General features: G+C 55.5%; 2 protein-coding genes across 4 annotated transcripts in view; both read left to right on the forward strand.

The window, feature by feature from the left end:
* The window catches only part of FAM117A (family with sequence similarity 117 member A), a 29,526-nt gene extending 13,684 nt beyond the window's left edge, over positions 1 to 15,842 (forward strand). The window contains exons 4-10 of one of the 3 annotated variants that reach the window (XM_084275657.1): positions 8,103 to 8,269; positions 11,788 to 11,883; positions 12,386 to 12,499; positions 12,816 to 12,950; positions 13,601 to 13,817; positions 14,170 to 14,290; positions 14,722 to 15,842. In XM_084275657.1, coding sequence (XP_084131783.1) covers positions 8,249 to 8,269; positions 11,788 to 11,883; positions 12,386 to 12,499; positions 12,816 to 12,950; positions 13,601 to 13,817; positions 14,170 to 14,290; positions 14,722 to 15,040 — 1,023 coding nt within the window. In that variant the 5' untranslated portion in view covers positions 8,103 to 8,248 and the 3' untranslated portion in view covers positions 15,041 to 15,842. Of the gene's footprint in view, positions 1 to 8,102; positions 8,270 to 11,787; positions 11,884 to 12,385; positions 12,500 to 12,815; positions 12,951 to 13,600; positions 13,818 to 14,169; positions 14,291 to 14,721 lie in introns of those variants that run through there. The other 2 variants (XM_084275658.1, XM_084275659.1) reach the window with 2 other exon arrangements.
* Positions 15,843 to 16,717: 875 nt separating this feature from the next.
* On the forward strand, positions 16,718 to 20,733 carry SLC35B1 (solute carrier family 35 member B1; the record flags this gene model as incomplete). The annotated part of the gene is made up of 9 exons (XM_084275481.1): positions 16,718 to 16,911; positions 17,043 to 17,146; positions 17,368 to 17,498; positions 17,970 to 18,000; positions 18,195 to 18,352; positions 18,717 to 18,843; positions 19,259 to 19,365; positions 19,850 to 20,003; positions 20,353 to 20,733. The coding sequence occupies 9 exons, from the start codon at positions 16,718 to 16,720 to the stop codon at positions 20,403 to 20,405; spliced, it is 1,059 nt and encodes a 352-aa protein (XP_084131607.1). The 3' UTR covers positions 20,406 to 20,733.
* Positions 20,734 to 27,196: the final 6,463 nt, after the last annotated feature.

Genomic DNA, 27,196 nt, shown 5'->3' on the forward strand with positions numbered 1-27,196 from the left:
AGGGTCCTCTCCACAGGCAGTACCACCTGAGGGTGCATTTAATGAGGCAGAAAGGTTCCTTTGGGAATAGCAGTGCCTGTTCCCTGCTGAGCAGTGCTGGGGGATCGCTGTGGGTCATGATACAGAGCTGTGCTGCCTTCCTCTGGTTCTCCCCTCTGCTGCAGGGGTCTCCTCCCTCCACCTGCCTTAGACCTCAACTGCCTTTGACAGTGATGGGGTTTGTGAGCTCAGGGCTGGGTGTAAAGGCTTTCCTTACCGAAATTGGGGTCCAGATGGTGGTGGTGTCTGCTCTCAAGTTCCCTTTCATGCTCTTGAACACCTGTAGTTTTTCAGGGGGTGCTTATGCAAACGAAGAAGGGACACACAGGTTGACAAGGTTCCTATCCTGTACCCAGCCTGAGAGTGAAACAGCCCATCCTGCAGAAGGGCTGTCACAGTAGCAGCAGTGGCTTGGTCAGTATTAACCCTCCAAAAGAGAAACAAAGCCCCTGGAGCCAGGGGTGTGGAGTGCTGCTGGGGGGGGAAGGCTGTGCTGCTGCTTTGACACAGGCTTGGTGCTTCCAAACATTGGGATTCATCACTCTCATATAGTTCTGCCTTTGCCTTGAGGGTTTTGCTGTGGGTGAGCAGGCTGATAGAATGAAAGGGTTAAGCACAGATTGGGAGGGGAAAATAGTTACATAGGGACTGGTTGAGGGATGGGAAAATCTTGAGGACGTCCTGGTGCTGGCCTGGCCAGGAAGAATCCCTCCTCTGTCCCGTGGAATCAAGTCAGGCTTTGTGTGAAAGGCAGCTGAGCAGAATAGGTGGCTCAGGTTCGGTGGCAGAGCCTTGGGGGTGGCTTTGTTGAACGAGTTTCTGGTGCAGTAATTGGAGCCTGTTCATGGCATGGCAGCCCCTCTGCTGATACAGATCATCCCTTCCCTGAACCTGCTGCTCCCAGTTCCTTAGCCCCTGGATAGGGGTGTGGGAAAGGGGAGACAAAGGACACATCTCTAACTAACCTTGACTTGTGTTGACATTCCGTGGGTGAAACGAGTCCTTCCCTGCTTTAAAAACGCTGGAGATGACATTTCAGCACCAAGTCACAGGGGGGAGGGATGGGGCTGTGCAGTCAGCTGGATCCCTCCCTTCCCGAGCTCTGGAGGAACTGGGAAGCTCTCAGGTCGTTTACCTTGGGTGGATATTTATTTGTGAATCTTTCTGTCAGCTGGGGCTTACCTAACACCGTTCCAGGGACCCTAGCAAAGTGCTCAGCCTTGGTGTGGGTGAGCTGAAGGAGCCTGGGCAGCGATTTGTGCCGAGAAGCAGCTGTTCCAGATGTGGTGAATGTTCTTCTGTCTGCGTAGGACAGGAGAAAAGGGAGGGGAGGGGAGAAAGAAAACCAACCCCAAACAAGTACTTGGCCTAACCCTGAGAGGAAAACCCTCAAGCACCAAAGTGCAGCGAGTTCTCTTCATGCAGAGCCTGGATGGTGACACACTCTGGCAGCAGCCGAAGGGCAGCACCACGCTGAGCCCGGCGCGGCCCCGGCAGCTGGAGGGGATGATGCTGATGTACTGGCACTCACGGCTCTCCAGGAGAGATCTCCCAAGAAAGAACCAATATTGAGCCTGTAAAAATACCCCCTCTTGGTATTTATACTAAACAGGCCTTTTCTGCATTAAAAGTTGAGCTTGTGGTGCTGCCATTCAAACCCCCTGCTGCTGCAGGGCCATGGGAACGGGGAGCATCAGAGAGGGGGGTGTGGGTACCCTGTTCTTGGACAGGAACAGGGGGTGATTGCTTCCATGCTTGCCTGGAACCTGCAGCATGGCTTGGGGAGAGCTGCTTCTCCTCCCTGTGCCTCAGTTTCTCCTAGTTTGTGTGCCATCCTCTCTGGCTGGCCCATGGAATGGGAGTTGGGGAGCCTGTGGGGTTCCTGAGGCTGCACGTGGTGTACATGCAGTGCTTGCCCTGCTTAGGCTGGGTGTAATGCTGAGCTCATACTGGCTTTGCTGTCCTCTTGGAAGAGGCACTTGGGAAGCAATCAGAAGGTAGATCAGATGTGATTTTCTTTATTTTCTGGGGGTTTTTTCCTTGCTGGAGAGCTGTTTCAGTAGCTTTGCATTGTCACCCCACCCCAGGCAGATGGTGTAACTGAACTAGCCATAAAGCTGAGGCTGGGTGTGTGTCATAAAACATCAACATGGTTTCTGTTGGTTTATATACATAAAGGACAAGAAACCTCCTTTTCCCTTGCTTTCCACCTTGCCTGTAACTGGAAGCATCAAGGATGTCTTGCTCTGCTTTCATTTCACTTTGGTTTATCTGTATGGAAAGATTTCCACAGACTTGAGACTCAAAAGTTCCTCATCTGGAGGATGAGAGCCCTGTCACTTGCAGTGATCTTGATCCCTAGATGCTAATTGGGGGGTTATTTAAGTAGGGCTAATAAAAAGGGGGAAACCCCGACCCCCCAGCTGTGCCTCTGCTGGTTGGGTTTCGCTCTTCTGATGAGGGTGACAGGGTGACCCTGGTAGCTCCACAGTCATCTCTGTCCTCCTGGATCCAGCGTGACCAAGTCCTGAAGATCTACTGTTTGAACAAGTTTTTGCCTGTTCCTAAGCCTCTCTTCTTGCTTGGAAGAGGCTGCTGCCCAGCTGGTTTTTCCTTAGCTCTTCCCTGAATTCCTGGCTGTGAAGCTGGTCCAGAAGCACTCCCAGTCTCTCCCAGTGAGCAGGAGCTGGGCTTGCTCGAGGACCCCACCATTCAGCACAGGAGCGTTTCAGCTGAAGGCTTTGAGGATGTTGAAGTGCTGCAGTTTTATCATTTGCAAAACAAACTTTGAAAGGATAAAGTTAAAGGTGAAGAGTTCAGCTCTTTCCCTCCATCAGCTGCATGTTCAGCTCCGGCCTCGGGCCTTTGAGTCCTGCTGGAGGGAGTTATTGTTTAACAACATCCACATCCAAAATAAAATAATCCTAAAGGCAGCCTGACCTGCTGGTGTCCCCTGTTAACTTCCTCCAGTGATAGCTGCAGATGCTGTGGCCTTGGGGCAGCTCTCCAGCTGTACTCCAGCTTGTTAACCAGGGGAGTGATCACAGAGCCTGGAACTTCTTCCCTTGTGCTCCCAGGCCGGTTGTGAAGCCCCTGGGGTGGGTTCTGCCTTGTGTCAGACAGGAATCCAGCTCCCCAGCCCACTCTGGGTTCCTCTTTGCCTTTGGGTTTTGTGCTTTGCCAGTGACCCCCCCACTCCCCCCAGGGCTGCTCCTTCCTGTGCTGCTCAAGCATTGAAGCAATGAGAGCTTCTTGCAGGGGGTTGTTGGGGACCCTGTTTTGGGAACAGCAGGTACTTTTTTGGGTGTCTTGGGCTGTGCACGTACAGTTTGAGCAAGAGTCAGGAGGGGCAGTGTGGTTTAACCACAGCTTCTGCCTCTCCTCCGGAAGGTGCGATGGATTTCAGCGCTCAGAGGGTTTCACATTTCTCTGCTCATGTGTCCTGAAATGAGCAAAGAGCTGTGAAATCCCATCCTGGCATGGGTGTGAATTTCCCCTCGGTTGTAAGCCGCCTGTGAGGGTGAGGTGGGGGTGGCATTCTTACATTGAGAGGTGCAGAACACTTATGCAGAGACTTGAGGGGGAAAGGCCTTGGTGCCAGAAGTGACTGCTGTGGATGTGTTAACTCTCCAGGAGCAGCTGAGGGTTGTGTGTGTCATCACCTTCTAACCTCTGCCTATAAATTCCAGGCTCACTCTCCTCTCCAGAGCTGCCCAACATTCAAGTTGTGCTGTTTCTCAACCCATAGGTACCGATCACAGCTTGTCATCCTGCTGCCACCATCCCCTTGTGTCACCACTGAACACGGCTTTCCTTCTCACTGCTGGGATAAAGGGAAACTGAACTCAGGTGTTCAGTCTGGAGGAGAGGAGGCTGCCAGAGAAATGAGATGATATTCAAGCAGGTTAGGAGGCTGCAGCTTCAGTTGGGATTGGGTTTGGGTGGCCCTCACACCCGTTGTCTGCACTGGCAATGCCCATTGAAGCCGTTTTGCTCCTCACCAGTGTTTCTGATCAAGCACCATCTCTGAGTGAGGTCAGAATGACGCCCCATGGTTTGGGGATCGCTGCTCTTCACACCCCCTGAAGTCCTGTGCACATCTCTCACCCAGCTGTTTCAGAACCCAGGAGAAGAGGAGGGGAGATGCTGGGTGTCCTGCTGTGTACCAGCCTCACCTCCCGCTCCGTCACATCCCAGCCAGCGAGCGTGGGGCGATGCTGCAGCTTGACACTGGAGCTCTTGGGTAGAGCTGTAGCTTGTTAAGCTGCACAGCCCTGTTTTAGTGCTCTGGCACGGTAGGATGGCTGATTTCCCTCCCAGCTCCTGCCCTGGTAACCACCACAGCAGCCCCAGCGCTGTGTCCCTTCTGCTTGTGCCACCTGAGCTGTGTGCGAGCAGCTGCCGTGCGGAGAACCCTGCGCCTGGTGAAGAGATCTCCCAGCCAGATTGGCTGGGGAGATGGTAAAGATCGAGGAAGTGGTGCTGGGGTGCAGCAGAGGACTCAGATACACATCCAGCAGCCTGCTGTGGGGTGGATATTTCTGTAAGAGAGATGCTTTTGTGTCGCAGGGTCCTGCTGTGGTTTGCTGGGCTCACGAGAAACTCAGCTGGGGCAGTACCTGAGTGTGTCCAGCCCCCACGTCAGGAGTGTCCCTGCTGAGCTGTGTGTCCCAGAGAGCCTTAAAAGGGGTAGATGGGAGAAGCTAAATAATTAGCAGTAATTTCTGTTAGGGTAGGGTGGAAGATATTTGCATAGGTTAATTATTGATGGCATTGCTTAGGTTCTGCCTGAGAAGCTTCTCTCTCAGAAGCTTCTCACTCCTGCTTGGGCCAAGAAACAGTCGTGCAGCCGGCGCTGTGACGTGCGCCCTGGTTTTGCAGGTACTGTGGTGAGGCTCCCTTGTGTGACACAGCCTCATCCCATGGTTACCATGAAAGCTGACTGTATTTAACCAGGAACCCTTGGTTTAGGCCTTGTTGCTTTAAGATAGACCTTTGCAGGGATGTACTGGGGGGGTTGGACCCTTCCAACCCCTACAGTTCTGTGATTCCCAAACCATCAGGCTCTGCACAGCCACAGCCCTGTGTTTCTAACCAGCCGCCTGCTGTTGAAGGGTCACTTTCCCTGGGGTGAAATCTGGAGGGGGAAGGAAGGAAATTTTACAACTCTGAAGTAAGTAGTAATGGGAACTCTTGGTGTTTTTACTCGCTGTGGCTTTAGGATGCAGCTGTACATGTTCTGCCTTGAAGAGCCACCCCAGAGATTTGCAAAAGTTCACTGAAGACTTCAATATTTCTCTGTTTAAATTCAGAGATTGCCTTGGCCTAGAGACACTGTTGAGGAAGCTCTGAGCTCCCTGAGGGTTGGGAAAGGCTAGGGATGCTCCCACCCCTCCTGAAAACTCTCTGCTTTTAAACACACACCTTGCAGCAGGCTCTGGCTCGGGGCTGCACCAAAGCTCCCTGCAGCGAGCGGAGGCAGCCGGGCGGCTCCCAGGAGACACAGCACTGTGGTTCTGTTATCTGTGGCAGTTTGACTGTCAGGAGAAAAGTAAAAGCACCACAACCTGATGCTCCTCAGCTGGCTTGGACCTGCTCCAGCGCCGGTGGCCAGGTGGCAGCTGTGCAGGCTCGGTGCAGAGGGCTGATAATAGCTCGGAGCTGTAAACAGGACGCTCCACCCTGCCCCAGAGGCTGCTCAGCCAGCCCTTGCTCCCTCAGGAGGGGCAGCCAGCTCCCTGCTGCCCCTGGCAGCCTGCTCCCTGCTGCCCCTGCCCTGCTTAAACCCAACCCAGTTGTTGGGGAGAGGAGTTGTGCTTCGTGAGTGGGAACAAGGGTTCCATCTGTGATCAGCTTGAGGTGTTTGTCAGCCGTCAGATGTGGCTGTCACCACGCAGAGCTGCATCTCTGGTCCATCCAGGCTGGTTTTGATGCTGCTCTGTGGAAGGTCCAGAGTGTGAAGGTGAGCTTGGTCAGTCTGGGTGCGAGGGGGCTGTGGGGGAGAGGGTTTGCCCCACTGCAGTACCCCTTGGTGGTTCTGCTGCAGCCTGGCTGGGGAGAGCAGCAGGGGAGGAGGACACAGCTGAAGCCCCACGGAATGGAGATGCAGCTTGAGGGGGCACTGAGGAGGAAGCTCCAAATACTAACGAGTTCCTAAATTGGAGGTAGTGGGAGATGTCCCAGACTGAACTGGAGCAGGAGGGTGCCTGGAATGCCAGCTGGACCCAACACAATGAGCCTTTAATCCAGTGTGGACCTTAGAGGTGTGGCTGAAGGACTAATGCTCCTCTCGCTTCCCATGTGGCTTTTTGTTCCTACCCTTTTGTCACCTAGAACTCGAGTTCCACTCCTCAAATGGTTTTTCAGCTGATAAAAAGGTGTATTGAACATTTCCCCAGAGCAGAGGCTGGACCAGCACCTCTTGTGTAGAGGCATTTGGCAAACACAGCACCGTGCTGAACAGTTGTAGCTCTGGTTTTAGTGGGGTTAACTCTGTTACCCACCTGCCAGGTCCCTGGTTTGGGCAGGAGGAGGGAACACCTGTACAGAGTGTGGGGAGCAGAGAGCTGTGTGTGGCTCTGATACCTTGCCAGGAGGCCATGGGGCTGGTTCTTTGCATATCTGGTTGAAATGAAAATGCAAACAAACTTTCCTGCTGGCTTGAACTTGCCTCTTCCTTGGGACCTTTGTGGTCCTGGTGATAAGGCCTTTCCTCAGCTACAGGGGTGGGGATGGGCTGTTGGCCACGTGTGGGTCCTGTGTAGTTTGGAGCTGGCTGGGATGTGGTGGAGGAGATGGGGAAGGGGAGAAAAGTGTGTGCTCTGCCTCCCTTCCCTGCAGAGAGACCCGTGGCTCTCCATCCCTGCAGTGGGGTTGTGCTGCTGTGCGTTGCTGCTGACAGCAAGCTGAAACCAGGCTTAGTTATAAAGCCTTTCTGTTGGGCATGGGTCTGGCTCTGCTTTAGGAAAGTAATGCCTGAACAGGCAGCACGGCCGTGCTGTGGGACAGGGCAGAGCTGGAGCTGCTGGGCTGGAGCAGGGAGCAGGTTGCACATCTCTCTCTCCTGGTCTTTGCTGAGGGAATTCTCGCGCCCCCTGATGATGCCAAACACTTGTGATGCCTCTGGAGGATCCCTGGCATCCTTAAACTGGAGGCATGCAATAGCCTGCTTGCTTGGGGGAAGCTGAGGCACACAGGCTGCCTTTTGCTGTTGGGTCTCACTGTAGGTGGGTGCTGCTGGAGCTCTGTGCTCCAGCTGGTACAGCAAGCGGGGCTGCTTCTGCTGCAGGGTCCAGGGGAAGCAGTGTGGGCGTGTGGAGTGTTGTGCTGGGCTGTGTCGTGGCTCCCTCAGCTTTGGCTGGAATGTCTTGTCAGTGGCCTCAAGCACCACTCCAGGACTGCAGTAAAGCCTCTGCTTCAGAAGCAGTCTGTTGGTGATGGCTGGATGTGGCTCTGCAGAGAGGAGGGCGCAGGGCAGGCTGGGCAGCTGGTCCAGCAGCTCTCCCTGGGCCACTCTGCCCCAGCGCTTCTGGTGCCACTTGTTCTCCACAGCTGGCTTGAGAACAGGGGGGCAGGAGCTCACTGCCATGGTAGAATCATGTCTGGGTTGGGAGGGACCCCAAGGGTCACAGAGCTCCAACCCCCTGCCACAGGCAGGGACACCAACCTCCAGCCTGGAGCTACACAAGGTTGCCCAGGGCCCCATCCAACCTGGCCTTGAACACCCCCAGGGATGGGGCACCCACCCCCTCTCTGGGCAGCCTGTTCCAGCCCCTCACCACTCTCTCTGTACAGAACTTCCCCCCAATCTCTCCTCTCCCCCTTCCCTCCTCCAGCTTCACTCCAGCCCCCTTGTCCTGCCAGTCTCTGCCCTTTAACCAGCCCATTCCCCTCCTGTTCCTGGGGTCCCTTCAGGTGAAGCAGCAGGACTCCCGATTTCCAAAGAGCAAATGGGCTCCTCGGGGCTGTGGGTGCTAATTAATTGTGGGCTCGTTAATTGTGATAGCTGCTGCTGAAGCCTGGCTTTGGAAGTCTGATCCTCTTGTCTTTCCCCCCTTGTTTAGCCAGTGTCCCATGTGCTGCCCCCGTGGAGAAGCCCTGCCGGCCCCGGCAGCCCCGCGTGCGCCGCACCTCCTCGCTCGACACCCTCGTGGGCTCCTACTTGTTGGGACAGTGGCCACGGGACACCGAAGGAGCTTCTGCTTCCTGCATGAATGACAAAGCTACCCAGGTACAAACACCTCCAGTCTCTGGGCCAGGCTGGGGCTGGGTGAGCCAGGGGTGAAGAGGGAAAGACGTTCTGTTCCCACCCACCCAGCTGCGTCTTTCTAGGAAGAGTTGGGCTTGTGTCCCTGGCTTTGTGCTTCTCAGCTTCACTCGATTCCACTTTGGTGCAGAGTTGGAATTTCCTTGGCCTTGTTAGGAGGCAGATGGCCTCTGGCTTTCTGCTCCAGTATTGGCTCAGTGCAGTTCCCTTACTTTTTGGTCTTCTGGCTCATGTTTCTGGGCCAAGCCCTTACATAACGCTCGCGGGCTGCGTGCCACACGCTGCGAGGAGTCAAGGGTGCTCTGCAGAAGGGCTCAGCAGCACAAACAGCTCTGCTGTGCGATGGAAAATGCTCCAGACCTCGAGGAACTCTTAGCAACCTGTAAATATTACTGTATGGCAACAAATTGTGTTTGCTGTCTGCAGAGGTGAAGGATTTGAGGAGGGATAAGAGCATCCGTGTGCTTGAGGAGCCGTTGATCCAGCGCGCTTGGGCTCTGATCTTGGCTGTTCAGCCACTTGTCACTGGGCTGTCTGCAGGAAACTCAATCAGATCCCAGCTTCCATTATCCCTTTCCAAAGTATTCCTGCCTGCTTTTGTGTCAGTTCCTGTGCCTCAGAGCACTGCTGAGGGCAGACAGCGTGCTGGAAAGGAAGGGGAAGAATTTGGCTGGCTGTGTCTCTGAGTCAGGGAAGTGAGCTCTCCCTTTCTGTCCTTAGCAGCAGTGGGATCCATGTCCCACATAGAGCCACACAGGACCCACCCCCTGTGGGTGCTTGGAACACTTAAACCCCATCTTTTAAGTGGGAAGGGGGAATGGATTACAGCTGAAGGAGGGGAGGTTTAAATTAGATGTTAGAGGGAAGTTCTTCCCAGAGAGAGTGGTGAGGGGCTGGAAGGGGCTGCCCAGAGAGGGGGTGGGTGCCCCGTCCCTGGGGGTGCTCAAGGCCAGGTTGGATGGGGCCCTGGGCAACCTTGTGTAGCTCCAGGCCTGGAGGTTGGTGTCCCTGCCTGTGGCAGGGGGTTGGAGCTCTGTGACCCTTGGGGTCCCTCCCAGCCCAGACCAGTCTGGGTTTCTATGATCTTTTGGGGCTAATTAGTTCTGCTTGTACGTGTCCCTTTTGGGGAGAGGGGAAAGGCTGAAGAAGAGGGATGCCTCCTCCTTCCTGAATGGCAGATACTGTGATGCCAACTCTGCCTGCTGAGCGTGGAGCTGGTCACTCCCCACACCGTGCCAGTGTCCTGCAGATGCTGATTCCCACCCATGCATCTTGTGACCCACGAGTGACAGTCCCCTCCTCCTGCCCAACTGTCTCTTGAAACCTGGGAACAAGAGTCCTCAGGTCTCCACCACCCTGTGTGCCAACAAAACGCTCCTCATCACAACCTCTGGGACTTTGCCAACCCTTCCATGGTTTTCAGGCTCAATTTATCACACCCAGGACTTCCTCTGCCAGCCAGCACGTGGTTACTCCCCTCCTCACACAGCTGCCCACGGGCTGGTTTGCAGAGCTCTCTCCATCTGTAGGGTGACAAAGTGAGAGACAGGACTGGAGGTGCTGGGCGTGGGGTTGAGGGTGGCAGTGCTCTTCATGCTTGGAGCTTGTGGCTTTGCCTGGCTCTGCAGAGGGCTGTTTCTCTCTCTCCCCCTCCTGAGGAAGCGGTTTTGCCACAGTTAGTACAGAAGGTTCCGTAATTTCCTTCTGCCTTGATCGTCTGCCCATGAGAGGTGGGACGTGCTCTTCATCTTCAGGCCTCCTTATTGCAAACTCATCTCTTTTTTTCCCCCTTTTTTGCCTTTTTAGGCCCTTTCTGTGTGTCTGAGGGTTGGTGCAGTGCTGCCTGTTGTGGCAATAGTGAGTGACTCCTCAAACAGGGCGCAGGGGCTTCCAGAGGAGCGTTGGCTGGACTGTCCTCAGCAGCCTCTGGCAGTGGCGTGGGGCAGGGCTGGGGCTTCACCTCTCAGACCTTTGCCTCTTCTCCTTGGCTGTACGTGTGTGAGCTGCTGGGATATAAAAATGCCACCATGCTTTGGGCTGACAGCCAAATGACAGCGTTGGAGCTGCTTAGGAGAGGCTGTTTGAGGTGGGAGTGAGATCAGCTGTGCCCTGTGCAGGAGCAGCGAGGTTGGTCTTTGCTGCTGGGTTTCCCATCCCCTGGGTCTGGTGCAGATCAGGGGGAGCAGGGGGTGGCTGTGCCCGAGTGCTCTGAGCTTGCCAGGGCCTCAGAGCAGCAGTTCAAGGATGGATTTCAGCTCAAAGCAAACCCAGCACCATAAATCAACAAGAACATCCCTGGTCTGTGCTGTCTGCTCCTTGCAGGCCCTGCAAGACACTGAGGTGGGCAGCAGACGGGTTTGGCTGAAGAGAGTGTGAGGAGGGGGCTTCATTCGGAGCCCCCAGAGTCTGGGGAGGGCTGGATTTCTGCCCGGAAGGACTTGTCACCCTTTGCAGGAGGGCAGTGTGGTCCCTCTCGGGGTGCCTCGCCTCGTGCCTTGGGTCTGGGTAGTTCTGAAACCCCGTTTGGAGAGAAGAGGCTTCTGTGCGGGGCTGCTGGGAGCAGCTGCCGTTCCCGCAGCCGCCTCTGGGGAGGCGCCTCAGCTGCTGGGAGGGGGACGGTTCTCAGGCCCTTGCGCCTCCTGGCAGCCCCTCGCTGCGCAGAGGGGGGAAGCAGCATCCCAAACCTCCCACGGCCGCGGCGGGCAGCGCTTGAGAGGCGCAGAAACGGGACGCTGGGGCGGGGAAGGGGCTGGGCTTGAGCACGAAGCGCTTTGGGAGCGCTGGGGGGAAGGAAGTTCACACCCGGTGCTGATCAGATCAGCCGCTCGCCCTGATTCCCACTGACACTGGTGCTCTTGCTTGGAAAAGCAGCTGCCTCAGGTGGTGCTGAGGAGAGTTGTTCCTGCACCGAGGGAGAGCTCAGCTGGGAACTGGGGCCCTGCAGACAGAGGGAGCGGAGCTGGAGAGGCAGCTGGGTGCTCCCAGCGCCGCAGCAGCCGCTCTGCAGGCCAGACCCAGCGTTTGGTGACACCTTTGAGCTCCTGCTGCAGGAGCCTGAGGTCTGAGAAGCCAGTTGTGTGTTCTCACAGGTGGGTGAGGCTTTTCCTCTGGTGCACGGGGTGCCTGCAGCCCCCACGTCACCTGCCCCAGCCGGGAGCCTGAGCGAGCGGCGGTTGCGGTGGTTCCTCCGGGGCTGGTGGCTTCATCACCACACCAGGTCCCTCGTAGCCCTTTAAGGTGCTGCCTTCTGGGGCAGGTCCCTCCACCCTGCAGGTCTGTGAGGTCCAGGTTCCTGACGGGCACACAGCTGGCCCAGACCACTTTGAAGAGATGGCTGTCTCCCACCACGTGGTACGAGCCGCTCCTGAGGTGGGGGATGAGGAATAGGACTGAGGATGGGAGGAAGCTGATCACTTGCTCTTAGGGCTCTACCCACCAGGAGATGACGTGCCTCTTCTCAGCCCTGTTTCTCATCACTCCAGACTCCGGTGTCCTGGCATGAGGCGGAAGTGGGGAAAGCCATCTCCAGTGTTCACAAGCGTTCTGCTTCTTGGGGTAGCACAGATCACCGCAGAGAGGTAAACCAGACCCCTCCCAACGCTTCAGCCAGGTCTCTGGCAGTGCCGGACGCACAGGAGGCTCCTGCTTGCATGGGAGGGGAGTGGGAGGACAGGATGTGATCAGGGGGGAGACCTCAGCCCTCCTGCTCGTCTCTCACGCCGCCGTTCGGCTGCAGACTGGTGGTGTTGGCTTCCTCCAGCAGGCAGCTGTTGTAAAGCAGCTCTGCTGCAGCTCAGTGTGGTGCTTGTCGCTGTCGTGGCCGGTTCCTGTCGCTCTGTAGGTGGAAAATCACCCAGACCCAGTGGAGGAACTGGGGGAGTCTGTGCCGAGGCCTCGGAGTACTTGTGGCTCATCCCTTGAGGGGCGGCCAGAGCAGCTGCTTGTGCGATTGAAACCAGCTCTGTTCTGGCACTTCCTTGTGGGCTGGAGGAGAGGGGGAGGAGAGAGACAAGGCAGGATCCTTTCTGGTTGGAGGTGTGTTGGCTTCTCTGGCTCTAGAGCTGGAACTTTCTTTGCTAGATTGCCAAGCTGAAGCAGCAGCTCCAGAGAACAAAGCTAAATGGCCGGAGTGGCAAAGAGAAGGAGAAGAGCTGCCCACTGCAGGGTGACCACGCTGTCCTGGCATCACTCAGGGTACGTTCTCACCTGTCCCACTCTGCTGTCACCATACATCCTGGTGAGATGGGGAGCAGACACTCCTTTGAGCAGGTGTCTGAGCTGTTCCCAGGCTGCTGTTTGCACGCCTGAGAAGGGAGAATTTGGTTTTGTCTTCTCCAGTCTCTTCCATGTGTCCCTGTGCCCTGATCCCCACTTGTTGGTGTTTATGTGGCTGCTTCCATCAGGCTCCTGGAAGGCTTTGGCTGAGCCCCAGAGAGCTGTGGGAACAGGACACAACCTCTGAGCTGGGGTGTGATACAACTCTGACTGCTCTGATTCTGCATCGTTCCAGGACTCTTCTCCAGGCTTCCTTTCTCCGTGTCCTGTTCTGAGGCTCAGCCCCTGCTTGCACAGGAGCCTGGAAGGGCTGAACCAGGAGCTGGAGGAGGTGTTTGTGAGGGGGCAGGGTGAGGAAGAGCTTTTGCGGGTAAGTGAAGGTCAGGACAGTGCCCCAGGTCACCTGGGAGGGCTTGGAAATCCTTTCCTCTAGGGACACGCTGCCTGTGTGTGTTTTCTGCACCAGGATGGGGAAGAACTTCTCCCCAGTGAGGGTGAGGGAGCCCTGGGACAGGCTGCCCAGGGGTGTGGAGTCTCCTTCTCTGGAGAGATTCCAGCCCTGTGTGCCCTGTCCCAGGGACCCTGCTTGGGCAGGGGGGTTGGACTCGATCTCTGGGGGTCCCTTCCCACCCCTCCAGCTCTGTGCTCGGGTTAGTTTGTTCCAGGTGTGTAACTACCTCAGTTGGTTCAGGCAGCTGCTGGCTCCCCTCCAGTGTGCCCAGAGATGGGCCAGTGGTAATCTGGGCCCAGATGTCACCTTGTAGACAGGTTTAGGGGACACTTTGGGCATCCAGAGGCCACGTGGTGTGGTGCAGGTGTGGGTGAGGTGATCTGGGGCAGGCTGTGAACTGTGGTAGAGAAAGGCCGATGTCCTCCTGGTTGCAAAAGGCCACCTGGCTCCCTGAAGTGGATCCAGCACCCTGGGGAGCTGCTGTCTGCAGCTGCAGCCACTGCTCAACCCCTTTGCTGGTGAGCTGGATTTTTCTTGCCCTGCTAAGTGAGGCTTTGCTCCCTCCCTAGATTTTGGATGTTCCAGACGGCCACAGGGCACCAGCACCTGCCCAGAGAGGCTCTGGAGATGCGTCCCTGCCTCTGGAGCCCAGCAGCAGCAGCTGTAGCAGCCTCTCCCCTTCCCCTTCCGTGCCTCTCCGCCTTTCCCCACACACCCCGGTCAAACTGGCAGCAGAAGAGCCCTGCCCAGGGGCAGAGGAGGTGCAGCCAGATCTGAAGGAGAAAGGTAAAACTCAGAGGGGCTGGGGAGTGTGCAGGGAGGGGGGTCAGTGCTGCAGAAACCTCAGTGCAGCAGCTCCTCTGTGTCATGCTGGGCTGGAGGCTGCATTAGGGATGGGAGATGGGGTCTCATCCTGAACCAGAGTGGGCAGTGAAACCTCTGGTAACTGCTGTGCCTGGGTGGGTGGGTGGTTTCCAGTACCAGAGGGAGGGGGTGAGCTGGGAACTGCGCAGCTGAGATGCTGCAGCTTTGGGGTGTTGGAGCCCGTGGCCCCAGGGGCTGGAACAGCCTGTGTGTGGTGTTAGAGGGGTGCTGGAGTCTTTTAAAACTTTCTCAAGTTCCACCTTTTCCCTGCTAGGAGAGGGCAGCCCTTCCCCAGTCCTGGCCTTCGCTGCTTCTCCTCGGCCCAACCACAGCTACGTGTTCAAACGGGAACCTCCGGAGGGATGCGAGAAGGTCCTGGCCTTTGAAGAAGCCTCGTGAGTACAGGGGGTGTTGGGGGAGGAGAACTCGTGGGAGGGGGCTGGGGCTGGGCTGGGGGCAGCAGAGGCTTCTGTTGAGGCAGTTCCCACTCTTGGAAAAGGAGGGATCAGCCTCTAGGAAGAGCTCCCAACACCAGCGTGGCTGCGCAGACCCTGACAGCTGAACTGCCAACCCTTGGGAGGCTCTTGGGATTCTTTGCCTGGCCCAGCAGAAGGTTTTTCCCCCTCTGGAAAAGCCTCCTGAGGAGGAGAAGTGGCTCTGTGGACAAGAGCCCTTACAGAACGAAACAGGCTCTTCCTCTGTACCTGGAGAGCAGCCCAGATCAGAGGAGTTCAGCTCTCAGTTCAGCTCCCAGTCCAGCCCCTCTCCAGCACCAGTCTGTGTGTTTCCAGGGGCTGAGTGTGGCCTCCCTGTGTCTCCCCCCCAGCTCCCCCAGCCCTGACCAGCCCTTCCAGCCGTCCTGCCCCGATAAGAACAAAGTGCACTTCAACCCCACCGGTTCTGCCTTCTGCCCTGTCAGCCTGGTGAGACCCCTCCTCCCAAACGTGGGGTTCCTCTTCAGGGGGTTTCCAGCTTCTCCCAGCACCGGCACGGGACCCTTTGCATCCTGCCAGCCCCTCGGGGCGAGGAAGGAGGCGGCGGTGGAGAGTTTCACTGAGGTGCCCAAGTCTCCTGCGCTGAACTACGAGCCCTGGAAGCGTGGCCAGCCAGAGGAGAGCATCTTCCACAGCTCCCTCGTGGTCTGAGGCCTCTGGCAACGGCAGCGCCGGCTCCTCGGGGTGTCCCCGGCAGCCTGTGGAGAGTTAGTGCCTTGAGGGTGGGATGTGACAGCCCAGGGGTGGCCCTGGGAGGGAGAACCACGACTGGCTGCCTCCAAAGGTGGTAGAAACTGGGCAGGACACAGCGTGCCCCCGGCCTCCTGGCTGCTGGGGGGGTTGTTTGGCTGAACCTCCCCTGGTCAGAGCACTTTCCTGTGGTGAATTGTCTGTTTCCTTTGTGATTGTGCTGCTGGTGAGGAGCAGCCGGGTGCTGCTGTGGGGAGCAGAGGGAAGCTCGTGCTTCATGGCTGCACAAATGGGGGTGAGCTGGGAGAATTTTTGGGGGGGGTTTCTTGCACCCCTTTCCCCTGTGGCTGCTTGGCCCCTGAAGAGGGGGAAGGGGGTGAAGGGCCCTGTCAGCTGCCTGCCCCTGGCTGACTCGGCGTGGGAGCTGTTGTAGATCTGCACAGCTTGTCTCCCTTGAGCCTGGGATCCCAGTCCCACACCTCCCAGGACACCTTGACCCTGGGAACCAGCCTGGAGCTTTACCAGCACCCTGGTACCGGGCAGAGCCTGGTGCCTGAACAGAGACTCCCCCAGCCCCGTGTCCCAAAACCACCTGCCTCCTGTCCCAGTGCCTTGGCCGTGCTGTGGGAACTGGGGCTGGGTGGGAGAACCGACCCCACACAAAGGTCCCTGTTTGAGGCGGGTCGTTGCTGCTGTAGAGAAGTGGGGCTGGGGGCTGGGCCCCCTCGGGGAGGGTCTGGCCTTGTGCAGGGGGGCGGGGTGTTGTGAAGCCGCCTGTTCCCTCCTGTATCGGCTGTGGGTGCTGTTCTGGATGCACCCCAGGCCTGGGGGGGCTGTGGAGCCCCGGCCGGGCCTCTGGAGGGGGTTGGGGCGGCTGCTGAGGGGGGTGAGGAGACAAAATAAACATTTCCAGCAGTGAGTGTGTCTGTGGAGCTTCAGTCTGCACCCCCCCCCCCTCCCCCCCCCGCGCCTGGGGGGCTTCACTCTGCCCCTCCACCCCCCCTGCGCCCGGGGGGCTTCACGGGGCGGCTCCCTGCGCCCCTGTCGCGGGGCTGAGCACCCCCCGGGCCCCGCACCGCTCTGTTCTCTGCCTCAGCCGCTCCCGGGGTGACCCCAGCTCGGCCTGGGCGGGGGCCGGGGGGGCAGCCAGGGCCCGGCCTTCGGCTGCGGCGCTGGGCGGTGCCGGGGCGGGCGGGCGGTAGGACCTGCGCGGCGCTGGCGGGGGCCGGGGCGGTGCCGCCCGTTGCGCATGCGCACACCCCCTGCCCGGGTCGCTCAGGCGACGGCGGGAACGCCGACCGTCCGCGAGCTCCGCTCCCCCCGCCCCGCAGCCAATCCCCACTCTCCACATCGCGTTGCGTCACCGCGAGCGCCGCGCACAGAGAAGGGCCCCATCTGGGGCTGCCCAAGGCGCTGCCCGCGTTTTCGGGCCGTCCCGCCACCGCCAACGCCGCTGAACCGCGGCGGGTGCCGCCCCGGAGCGGCCCCGAGGAGTCTCAGAGCGGCTGCTCCGTCCGATCTCCCCGCGCTTCCTTCCCGTTTCCGCGCTACGGCGAGTCCGGCAGCGCGGCGGGCGGGCGGGCCCCGCCGAGCCGGGCCGGCAGGGTCCTGGCTCCGTGGCGGGCGCAGGCCGGGCGTATGAGGCAGCCCGCTCCGCCGCCGGCCGCGCCGCGGGATGCGGTGCTGGACGTGGCCCCGGCGCTGAGCGGCCGCGCCGCCGCCATGGGCACGGGCACGGGCGCTGCCGCGCTGCCCGAGCGCCTCCGCCTGCCCGTCTGCTTCCTGGGCGTCTTCGCCTGCTACTTCTACTACGGCATCCTGCAGGAGAGCATGTGAGCGGCCGGGGGGGGGCTGGGGGGGCCGGGGGGCCGCTCCCGCCGCGGCCCGGGGAGCGGGCATGGGGGACAGGGGTCGGGGGTCGGGCGGGTCCCCGCCGCCGCCTCACCGCGTCCCGCTCTTGCAGCACCCGCGGCCGGTACGGGGAGGGCGCGGCGCAGGAGCAGTTCAGGTTCGCGCTGACCCTGGTGTTCATCCAGTGCGTCATCAACGCCGCCTTCGCCAAGCTCCGTAAGTGCCTCGGGCCGCGGCCGGCGGCTGCCGGGAGTCGCCGCTCTCGGGGCTCCCCCCGCAGCCCCGCCGGAGGGGCCGGTTCTCGCGCAGAGCGTCGGTGCGGGCTGCCCCCCCCCCCCCCCCCCCCCGCGTCTCCGGCGCCGTTCTCGAGGCGCTTCGCGGCGGCTGCCGCCGGCTCTCCCCGTCCCCTCACTGCCCCTCGGGTGTTTCCCTCCCAGTGATCCACTTCTTCGATGCCGTCAGAGCAGACCGCACCCGCAGCTGGCTCTACGCCGCCTGCTCCCTCTCCTACCTGGGGGCCATGGTCTCCAGCAACTCGGCTCTGCAGTTCATCAGTTACCCGACCCAGGTGGGGTTTGGGGGGTGTGTGTGGGGGGAGCAGCCTCAGTTACCCCTAGCACATGGGGGACCCCAAAACCAGGCACCGTGCTGGGGAGGGGAGTGCAGTGGGAAGACCCACTGGTGAAACGACTGGGAGGGGAGCTGTGGGGTTGAGCTTTACTTTCCTGGAGCTGCGTTTGTGGCAGCGCCGGGTGCAGAGGGGGGGTCAAAGAGCTCAGACTGTCCCAGGGAGGGAATACCGACCCCTGAAAATCCCCAGGGCTCCTTGGTTGGGGGGTGGTGCTGGTGGTGAGGTGGCTTCTAAAACCTTTGCTGTTAAGGAGCAGCAGCCCCGTGAGGGGGGTTTTGTCTCTGTCCTGTGCAGCAGCCGCTGTGTCTACAGGAGGGGGTGTCGGGGTGCTCTGGCCCCGTGCTCACCCTGCACATCTGCGCTCCTTGATGGGATGCAGGTAGTTACCATCCCCTCTTTGTTTTCCAGGTCCTTGGCAAGTCCTGTAAGCCCATTCCAGGTACGCAACCCTCCTGTTCCCCTTGCACGTGCCTGGGGGTTTCTGTGCCCTCAGGGTGGCCCCCAGCTCCCAGCTCAGCCCCGCTGCTGAGGCACAGGCTGTCTCTTATCTGTGTGTTGTGCTGCTGGGCCAAGTTAACCCCCCACCCCCCCGAAGGAGGTTTGGGAGCGGTTTGTGATGTGGCTTCTTCACAGTCATGCTTTTGGGAGTGACTTTGCTGCGGAAGAAGTATCCTCCTGCCAAGTACCTCTGCGTCCTCTTGATCGTGGCCGGTGTCGCTCTGTTCCTGTACAAGCCTAAGAAGGGGGCTGGGAGCGATGACCACGTCTTTGGCTACGGGGAGCTGCTCCTGGTGAGTACTGCTGAGGTGCCCGTGGCCCTGGCAGGGGTGAGGAGGAGCGAGCGGTTGCGACACAGATAAGGCCCCGTCCTTTGTACCTCAGGGGCACCCTAAAGCTGCCTGGAAACGCTTCTGCAGGAGGACACCCGGGCTTGAGGGGTGAGCCCCTAAGCCAGGGTGTGAGGTCAGGGTGTGAGGACAGGCTCATCCCTCTGTGTGCTGGTTTGGATGCTGCTCAGTCCATGTAACACCCATTGAACATTGATTGGCTGGGGTGTAAAAAAAGGGGGTGAAGGCTCAAGGTTTTATCCCGTGGAGGAGAAACAGGGAGCGGAGGTTTCCCTTCCTGCCTCTTACCTGGTGTGTCTCTTCGTAGCTGCTGTCCCTGACCTTGGACGGGCTGACGGGTGTATCTCAGGACCACATGAGAGCTCACTACCAAACCGGCTCCAACCACATGATGCTGAACGTTAACCTGTGGTCCACCTTGTTCCTGGGGGCTGGTAAGGAACGCCCTGGGGACACCACAGCCCTTCCACGCCCTGTGGCACAAGCCCCAGAGCACCTTTTGTAAAGAACTCGATGATTTCCTTGGGGTGTTTTGCCCGGGTTGGGTGTAGCTCCTCTCGGGCCCACTAGAGGACAGCGCTCCACACAGAGCTCTTCGCTTCGGAGCTGTCCCCTCACAGGCTGCTGCCCTGCAGTTTGTGGTTGCTGCTTTTGTTAATTAACTAGGAAGGTGATTGGGTTTTTTTCCTCCTGTTCTCTGTGTTTTCCACCGTGTGGAATTTAGTCTTTGCTGTCGGGAGCTCCTGCTGGGTGATCAGTGTAAAAGGGAATTGGCACCACGTGGGCAGCAGTGGCTCAGGTTGCTTTTGGGCTCGTAATTCATGCTTTTCCCCTTGCTCCCTCCTCCAGGGATCCTGTTCACTGGAGAGCTCTGGGAGTTCTTGAGTTTTACAGAACGCTACCCCAGCATCATCTACAACATCCTCCTGTTCGGCCTGACGAGCGCGCTGGGTCAGGTACGTGCCCTTCCCTCGTTGTGCAGACTTCACCTGGGGCTGGAGAGAAGAAGCCTGAGGGGGGATCTGATCAATGGGTATCAATAGCTGAAGGGTGGGACACAGGGGGCCATGGGCAGCCTCTGCTTAGTGTCTGTGGGGACAGGACAAGGGGTGATGGGCTCAAGTTGGAGCACAGGGAGTTCCCCACCAATCTGGGGAAGAACTTCTTCCCAGTGAGGGTGAGGGAGCCCTGGGACAGGCTGCCCAGGGGGTGTGGAGTCTCCTTCTCTGGAGAGATTCCAGCCCCATCTGGACTCCGACCTGTGTGCCCTGTCCTGGGGAGCTGCTTTGGCAGGGGGTTGGACCCCATGGGCTCTGGGGGTCCCTTCCAACCCCTGTGGTTCTGTGACTCTGTCTCAGCAGCTTTTCAGCTGAAAATACAGTCTGTGTTGTGCTTTTTCCACGTGGGGGTGACAAAAGGCGTCTGTTTGTGTCTCACCAGAGTTTCATCTTCATGACTGTGGTGTACTTCGGGCCTCTTACTTGCTCCATCATCACCACAACCCGCAAGTTCTTCACCATTTTAGCGTCTGTCATCCTCTTTGCCAACCCCATCAGCACAACACAGTGGGTGGGGACGGTCCTGGTGTTCCTGGGTAAGTCTGGGCAGGAAACCCCTCAGGCCCTGTCCCAGTAACTCCAGCGGGGACGGTGAACAGCGAGGGGGGAGCAAACAAAAGATGCTGGGCAAACAATACCCATAACTGCATCGGGATGCTCTTGCTAGAGGAGGGTGTTGGGAGCTTCTTGGTGCCAGAAAAGAGGAGTGGGACTTGTAACAGATCTGTTGGGTCATTTTATGTCCCCCCGACACCGGGTGGGTCAGCATCTCTGGGGGATCCTTGGTAAATCAGTGCTGTTGAGCTGATTTTTCCCAAAGCTCCTGGCATGTTGAAGACTCTGAAGCTGGTTTCTGTGCCCATGGATTGTCCTGTCTCTTTGCAGGCCTTGGACTCGATGCCAAATTTGGGAAGGGAGTAAAGAAGACGTCGCATTGAGGCAAATGGTTGATCTCTGCAGTTGGAATGAACTTTTAATTTATTGTCTTGTACCTCAGAATCTGTTATGGAACTGGACTCAGGATAGGTGATCAGAAGGGCAGTGTTTGTGTTGGAGGTTTGTTTTGCTTTAGTTTGTTTTTTTTTAAATTCTAAATTGTCTTTCAAGTGTAATACTTTAGTTTTAATTGTAATTAAGCTGCTTTGTTTTGTCTGTAATCGGGGCTGCGTTCCTAGATCCTAGCAGCAGGATGAAATTCTTGCCTTAACAGGGGGAAAAAAAAAAAACAACCCTTCATATCTTTATTAAAGAAAAAGTGACAATGGCCACTCTTCCAGAACTTTGATTTCAGTACCGTTGGCTGCTCCTGGGTAGAAAGAGCAGCCAGCTCTCCATGGAGAGGACTAGTCGTAGAATCATGTTAATTCCTCCAGGTGGCCTGGAAAGATCTCTGGATTAAAGACTTGTGCTGGAGAGAGCCCCTTCTGATTGATTGATTGATTGATTGATTGGCTTCTCCACAAGCTGGAGCAGCCAGTTCTGTTAAGATATGAGTACACTCTGAGATGCAGCATGATGTCCTTCATCCCAGCCCTTCTAAACCAGAAGCAACTCTTGGCTTATGTAAAAGTTTACTGGAAACCTGTTTAACCAGTGGGGCCCTAATGAATTCTTTCTATCCCCCCCCACCTCTGCTGATGAAGGAACAGGACCCTCTGCTGCTAAAACCCTGCCAAGGTTGTGTGACAACAGCTTCTAACTGTTGAAAGGGGCCTCGTTAATTAACCGCCATCGCGGTGAGCTGCCGCACACCCGCTCCTGAGCACAGGCAGCTCCCCAGCGTGGCACGGGGAGGAGTTGTTACCATAATGATGCCTTCAGAGCTGGAGAGCACAATTCTCCACAGAGCAAACTTTACACATGAAAGCATGTTCCCACCAGCTGTCGCTTGGTCTCCATCTGTTCATGGCTTTGGCCTTTTGCCCCTCCAGATGGGATCTTGATCTCTTTCCTGAGCGGCTGTTGTGAGTCTCTCTCTCTCCCCCCTGCTCCCCTCTCCCCAGCCCCAGCTTTTCTTACAACTTTTTTTGGCTTCAGACTTGGTTTTCATTTAATCTGTCTTGCTGTCCTGTAGCTCTGCCCAAACAACATGTTTCTTGCAGAATTAAACCTGAGGCTATTAAAGGGTTTTCCTCTGCCACCCTCACCCCTTTGCTAACTTACATTGTCTTAAAGGTCAAGCGATAAGTAGCGAGCAAACATGCTCTCAGTAGTAGAGAATCCTGAAGTAAAAGCCTCTGTGGCTGAACTCCATGGATACTGCCTGGTGAACGCCATGTGCTGGCATCTGATCCTGCACAGAGATTCCAGCTGCCCTGAAGACAGTGGCACTTCCCAGTATCTCTAAGGTAATGAATCCTACTCCTGTTTTACAAAGGAGAGCAGAGAAATTGCAGGGCTTGTTCATGAACACTGTGGCAGAGAGAAGAATTAGTTCTCTTTTGTGTGTCTTGATCATGAAACTCTTTTCTCTGTATTTATAGGACTTGTGCTGCTCTTTCTCTCACCCTGTCTTAAACGTGACCGGTTCTCAAACTCAGCAACCAAAAGCATCTTGGTGAGCTCTCAGGCCTGTTGGCTTTGCAAGCTTGGTTTCCCTTCTATGAAATCAGTAATGTAGGGATAGAGGCAGCTCCCCCTCACTGTGCAAGCAGAGACCTGACATTATAAATCACTTCCTTGTGATAATCTTGGAATCTCTGGTCAAACATGTCACCTGCTGAGAACGTTTGAGTTGCTGCTACAAACCACTACTCTAGTGCATGTGCCTCCAACTAAGGGGAAATCACTCTTGGTTTGATTCCACCAGAGCAGAATTGCTTATGGGTGACAATTCTGTGCTGACTACAGCTCCTGAGAAGGTCTTTGGTCAGGAACAGGGACTGAGACAGCAGCAGCCTTTCTCCCCTCTGCTGTCAGTCTGTTAGCAACAACTCAAGCCGAGTTGTCTCTTGTGTCCACAGTAGGAAGACAGCTCTTCCTGAGCTCTTTTCCCTAGGTCTAGGTGTAGCTCTGAGAGAAGGTGTCTTTCAAACAAGAAAACCGAGCAACAAACCCCAAAGATTTTGTTAACTTTCTTCCTTTAACCATAGCAAAGAAGCCAGCAGTTTGAAGGGAACTTGTGCTCAAAGCCACAGGTCTGTCTCCTTCCCCAGACTGCAGCAGCCCAGACAACCAGCAGAAAGAAGCTGGGAGCTTCCTGGGGTCTATTTTCTAAGCCAAGATCTGTCTTTACCAATATCTTCAACTTGTCTGTATTCAGAGCACAGATTTAAAGATCAGTCTGCCAAGAAGAAAGAAAATAAAGGAGATTTTCTCTCTCCTGTTTGCTGCAGGCTCCCTTGACCCACTTTAGCTCTAAAGCCTATTCCTGGTATTGCTCCAGCTTGGTTCTTGCTGCACCTCTGACTCTTAGTCAATAATAATTTCTTAAAACCAAGGCAGCTCTTGTACCTACCTTGAGCCTGAACCCTTTGGGTTTCCCTGGACAGCTTGCTGTCTTCTCTCCAGACTTCATCTACCACGAGATCCCAGAGGAGGCTGCAAAAACAATTCAAGAAGCTGTTTTCAAATCAGCACTGACTTTTCTTCTTGGACAGTTCTAACAGCACTGCCACAAAACAGGTCCCCAGCTTGGAGCTGCCAGGAGCGTTGCTGTAATACCTCTCCCCAGTGACAGACTGGTTACCACACTTGGAGGAGCCTGCCTGGTGGCTTGGGGGGGGTGTTCCTGCTTGAGTTCAGCTGTCTCTATGTAAAGACAGGTAGAATCCAAAGGAGCTGGGTTAGGATCCAATAGAGTTTTCATCCCCTGTGTTACTCTTTCCTGTTAGAAATTGTAGCTCCTCTTTGAGGCACCTTTTGAGGAGGGATGATTATGTTTAACAGCTCCTTGGCACGAGTGTCTGCAGAGGCAACGCTTGAATTCCTGGTCAAGCATGAGGAAAGGCTTTCTGTCTTCAAGTAAGAGATGGGGAACATACAAAGTGTTGGCAGAACCTACTCTAGTTTTACTGGTTACTGCCTAACACCCAGGGTGCGGCTGTGCAGAGGAGCCTTTAGCTGCTGCTGGGATGTCACCCTTTGCTGGTTCAGAGCAGGAAGCAGCCTGTGCCAGCCTGTGCACCTGTACAGGGGTTCAGAGGTTCAATTCAAGCCCAGTGCCCGGGTTCTGTACCCACAGTCTGGGCTTCACCAGTTCTGCTGCCACTCACTCTGTCTCTCCACTTGGTTAGAAGGGTGTGATCAGAGTTAAATAAAGAAGACTACCTGGTTCTTTTCAGTCCTGTGTGTTTGATCTGGCTTTATTTCCCCAGCTGTAGGCAAGCAGTGGGTTTCTGGTTATCTGTATCGTTTCCAAAATGAAAAGGTTTTGTATGGGAGGTGTAAAATATTCCCCTTTGTGGCCAAAGGTGGTGGGTGCTTTGGGCACTCGCTGTGGAACGGTTTTGAGTCTGGGCTGACCTGCCAAGGAGTTACTGAAGGTTTGCCCTTTCCTGACAAGGTGTGAGTGGCCTTCCTCTGAGTAGAAGGGGAAGGGAAATCAGTTGAGGATAATTAATTAAGTGCCTTAGAAAAGCACTGCAAGTGAAAACGTGAAGGTCAGGCTGAGAAGGTAAGAGGAGATTCCATCTTCCCTCTGCTGTGTGTTGGCTCCAGAGTCCAGTTGCCAGCAGGGGGAACTCTTATTTCAATAATTTTCAAGAAATACAAGGAGAAAAACAACCAAAAAAAAAAAACAAAAAAACCAACCAGTTCCTCTTTAATTAACAACATAACACTACTTCTAGAGCCTCTGGCCTGGAGTAAAAACATCATGGAAATCCAGGTTTTCCTCCATTTTTCATCCTGCTTAATTATTCTTGACCATCAGCAGAGCTCACGTTTGGAGTCGTTGGAAGCTTTGAGACCATCACTCTCTCTTCTGCAGAGCTGCCTCCCTTCCCAACAGCAGGGATGGAAATCAGCATGTGCACACCTGCCTGTCCTCTTGTCCTCACGTAACACAACCCAGCTGGGCTCCTGCTCAGCAGCAGCCCCTGGCACCGCAGCCGAGGGCTCGGAAAACATCTCTGCCAGAATCCTCCAAGGAACCTTGTCAGTTCGTGGTGGTTCTGGGGAGAGGAGAAGAGTCACGCACAGACTGAGAGCAAACAGCAGGCTCTGTTGCTGTGGTGTTTGTGCCTGTTTGTCCCTCCAGGAGGAACTCGCTGATGGATCAGCTAAGAAAGGTGAAGTTTTATTTTGTAGCTAACTGAGACGTGGCATCCGTGGGGGGGGGAACTTGGCAGCTGTGTTCTTTTCCCTTTCATCTTCCTTGTCTTTACGAGCTCCTTCTGCAACTCCACTGCAGATGTTTTTAAAAAACCCCAAATGTTTAGAGAGCACATAGAATGAAGGAGATGGTACTGTATGTGCTTATGTTTTCTAGAGGTGGATGTAACTGTAATGCTAATGCTTCTCTGGTCACTGGACAGTAAAGGCTTGGGGAAAATTACAAAGCTCAAAGAAAACAGCTTAAGGGATAAGGAAGTTATAACTGAGAACAATTCGTTGCCAATCTTGAAGATATAACGTTAAAAAATACCCAACTGTAAGCATTGTTCTTCAAGAACAACTAGGATTTGTGCTGCACCACTACTCAGTTAAGAGCGAAGAGATGCTGGGAGTTTATCCTGCAGGATTCCACACGCTCCTGCAAAGGAAATGAGAATCCCTGTCAGGTTTCATGGACTGAAAAACACATGAGAACCAAAATAGAGCCCAGTGGGGCAACTACACACCAGCTTTAGAGTCCCACTTCAGCCTGTAGTAAGCTTATGCTGGCTAGTAGTAGGAAGATGTTGGTAAGGCCAGGAGGGATGGGGTATGAGTTGGAAATAGATACTCGTAATAAAGAGTCTCCCCCTTAGGCTTGAAGTTCATAACTAACAGAATTTCAGCAACAGTTACTGCCTCAGACTGAAACCAAGGCAGCTGGATGTCACACAGGAACGAGGTATTGAAGGTTTTACATATTTTAAAGAAAAAACTAAGATGAAAGCTGCATTTAAGGCTTCAGAATTAAATGAGTACAACTATGGCTTTTCCTTTTCCTTGCTGTGCTTTTCTGCAGTGCTTGTATTGGCCTTTTCATTCATACTTCTGCACATACAGGACCCTGGACAATTTTAAGATCATCAGCACAGTTCAGCTCCTTTGGTAAGCTCGCAGCCTGTTTCCAGAGTTTTTCTGAGGAATTAACCTCTTCTAAAGCAAAGGGGGGAACGAGCACGTTCAGCAGACAGCGTGGCGCTCACACAGTGCTTGTTGAAATAGGGCCTCATTCTGTGCTTCACTAGGAGAAGGCAGAGGCTGCCACAGTTGGGGGTGGTGGTGTGGGGGTGTTTTTTCTCCTGGAAGCAGGTTCAGGCCCTTTATTGGTTCTTCAGGTGCTCCCAGAGCAGCGAAGTGCAGCGTTAGGCAATCCCAAGAGTGGTTGTGTCAGCACGGACCAGATGCTGAAGAATCCATGGGAGTTAAAATCCAGCCAGGTCAGTCACAGAACCCTTCTGTCACTTGGAATAAGTCTGACTTGTTCTGCTTGACTCAAAGGGGACTGAAGTCTGAAATATTTTAACTGGGTGTCTGTAATTTTGGGGACAGCCAGGAACCATTTTCCCCTCGTGGTCCTTAGACATAGCGCTGTGCTTCTCTGCAGGTGGGACTAGCACCTCACACTTCCTAATTAAATGTCATTGTAATCTTCCCTGTAATAATAGTGGCTGTTTAAAGACAACACTAAGGAATTGTGGGGTGGCCCTGGACCCCAAACAGAGCTGGGCACATCTGTAACAGGCCTGGTGTGCTCCAGCTGTCCTCCAGAGGACTCTTCCCATCTAAAATTAAACAGTGTGAGGCAGTAACAATCTCAACTGTCTCAAGTCCACTCCAACAGTAGGGATCAGTGTTTCTGTGGCAGTGGAACGAGTAGACAGTTGAGTTTGTGTCCTCTGGCAGCACGATTTGCCTGACACTTGTTAGCTAAACTTCTAATCACTTCCAGAATCCTGGATTAGCTGATGCTGCCCGTGCTGTGTGGGACCTGTGTGGCAATCCCCTAACCTGTTTAACTGATGACCAAGGTCTGTATCACTGTGCAAAAGGCTGGGCTAGCTCTGCAGAGAGGGGGTGTTCACAGCCACACGCCAGGAGAGCTGACACTTGGATCTGAACACACAAAGCACAGCTGAGTTACCAGCTTCTCTGAATAATAAGGCCTGAGATACATCAAGTTGGGCACTTAAATTAGTGCCTAGTTCTTGACAAGGTGTATTTTCCCTGGCTTGATAAATTATAAGATTTTCTTTTCCCCTCTGTGTTGCATGAAGCATTTTACCTCTTGAATTCACAGGGGTACTAGTTAAGAGAGCTTTATTAATATTTCTAAGCAGCAAGACACCATTATCTGATAATTGAGGAAATGCCCCAGAAGAAATTAATTATCTTTGCAGTCAGTAAATATTTCAGGAAGTGTGAGTAACATAAAGCTTGGGAACCCATGCAGGGGGCAGCATTTCATGGAATCATTGGGAAACTTACCCAGTCACAGAAAGCCACAGCACAGTCCAGTGGAAAAGCTAACACTGCCCATGCTGAGTTGTGATCCCTGCTTTGATGGGATGTGGTAGAACACGATCTCTGAGGCCCCTACTTCTCTTTCTTGGGAAATGTTGATGAATTAGAAGGG

Source organism: Gallinula chloropus (assembly GCF_964237585.1).
Source record: "Gallinula chloropus genome assembly, chromosome: 26".
Classification (NCBI taxonomy): Eukaryota; Metazoa; Chordata; class Aves; order Gruiformes; family Rallidae; genus Gallinula; species Gallinula chloropus.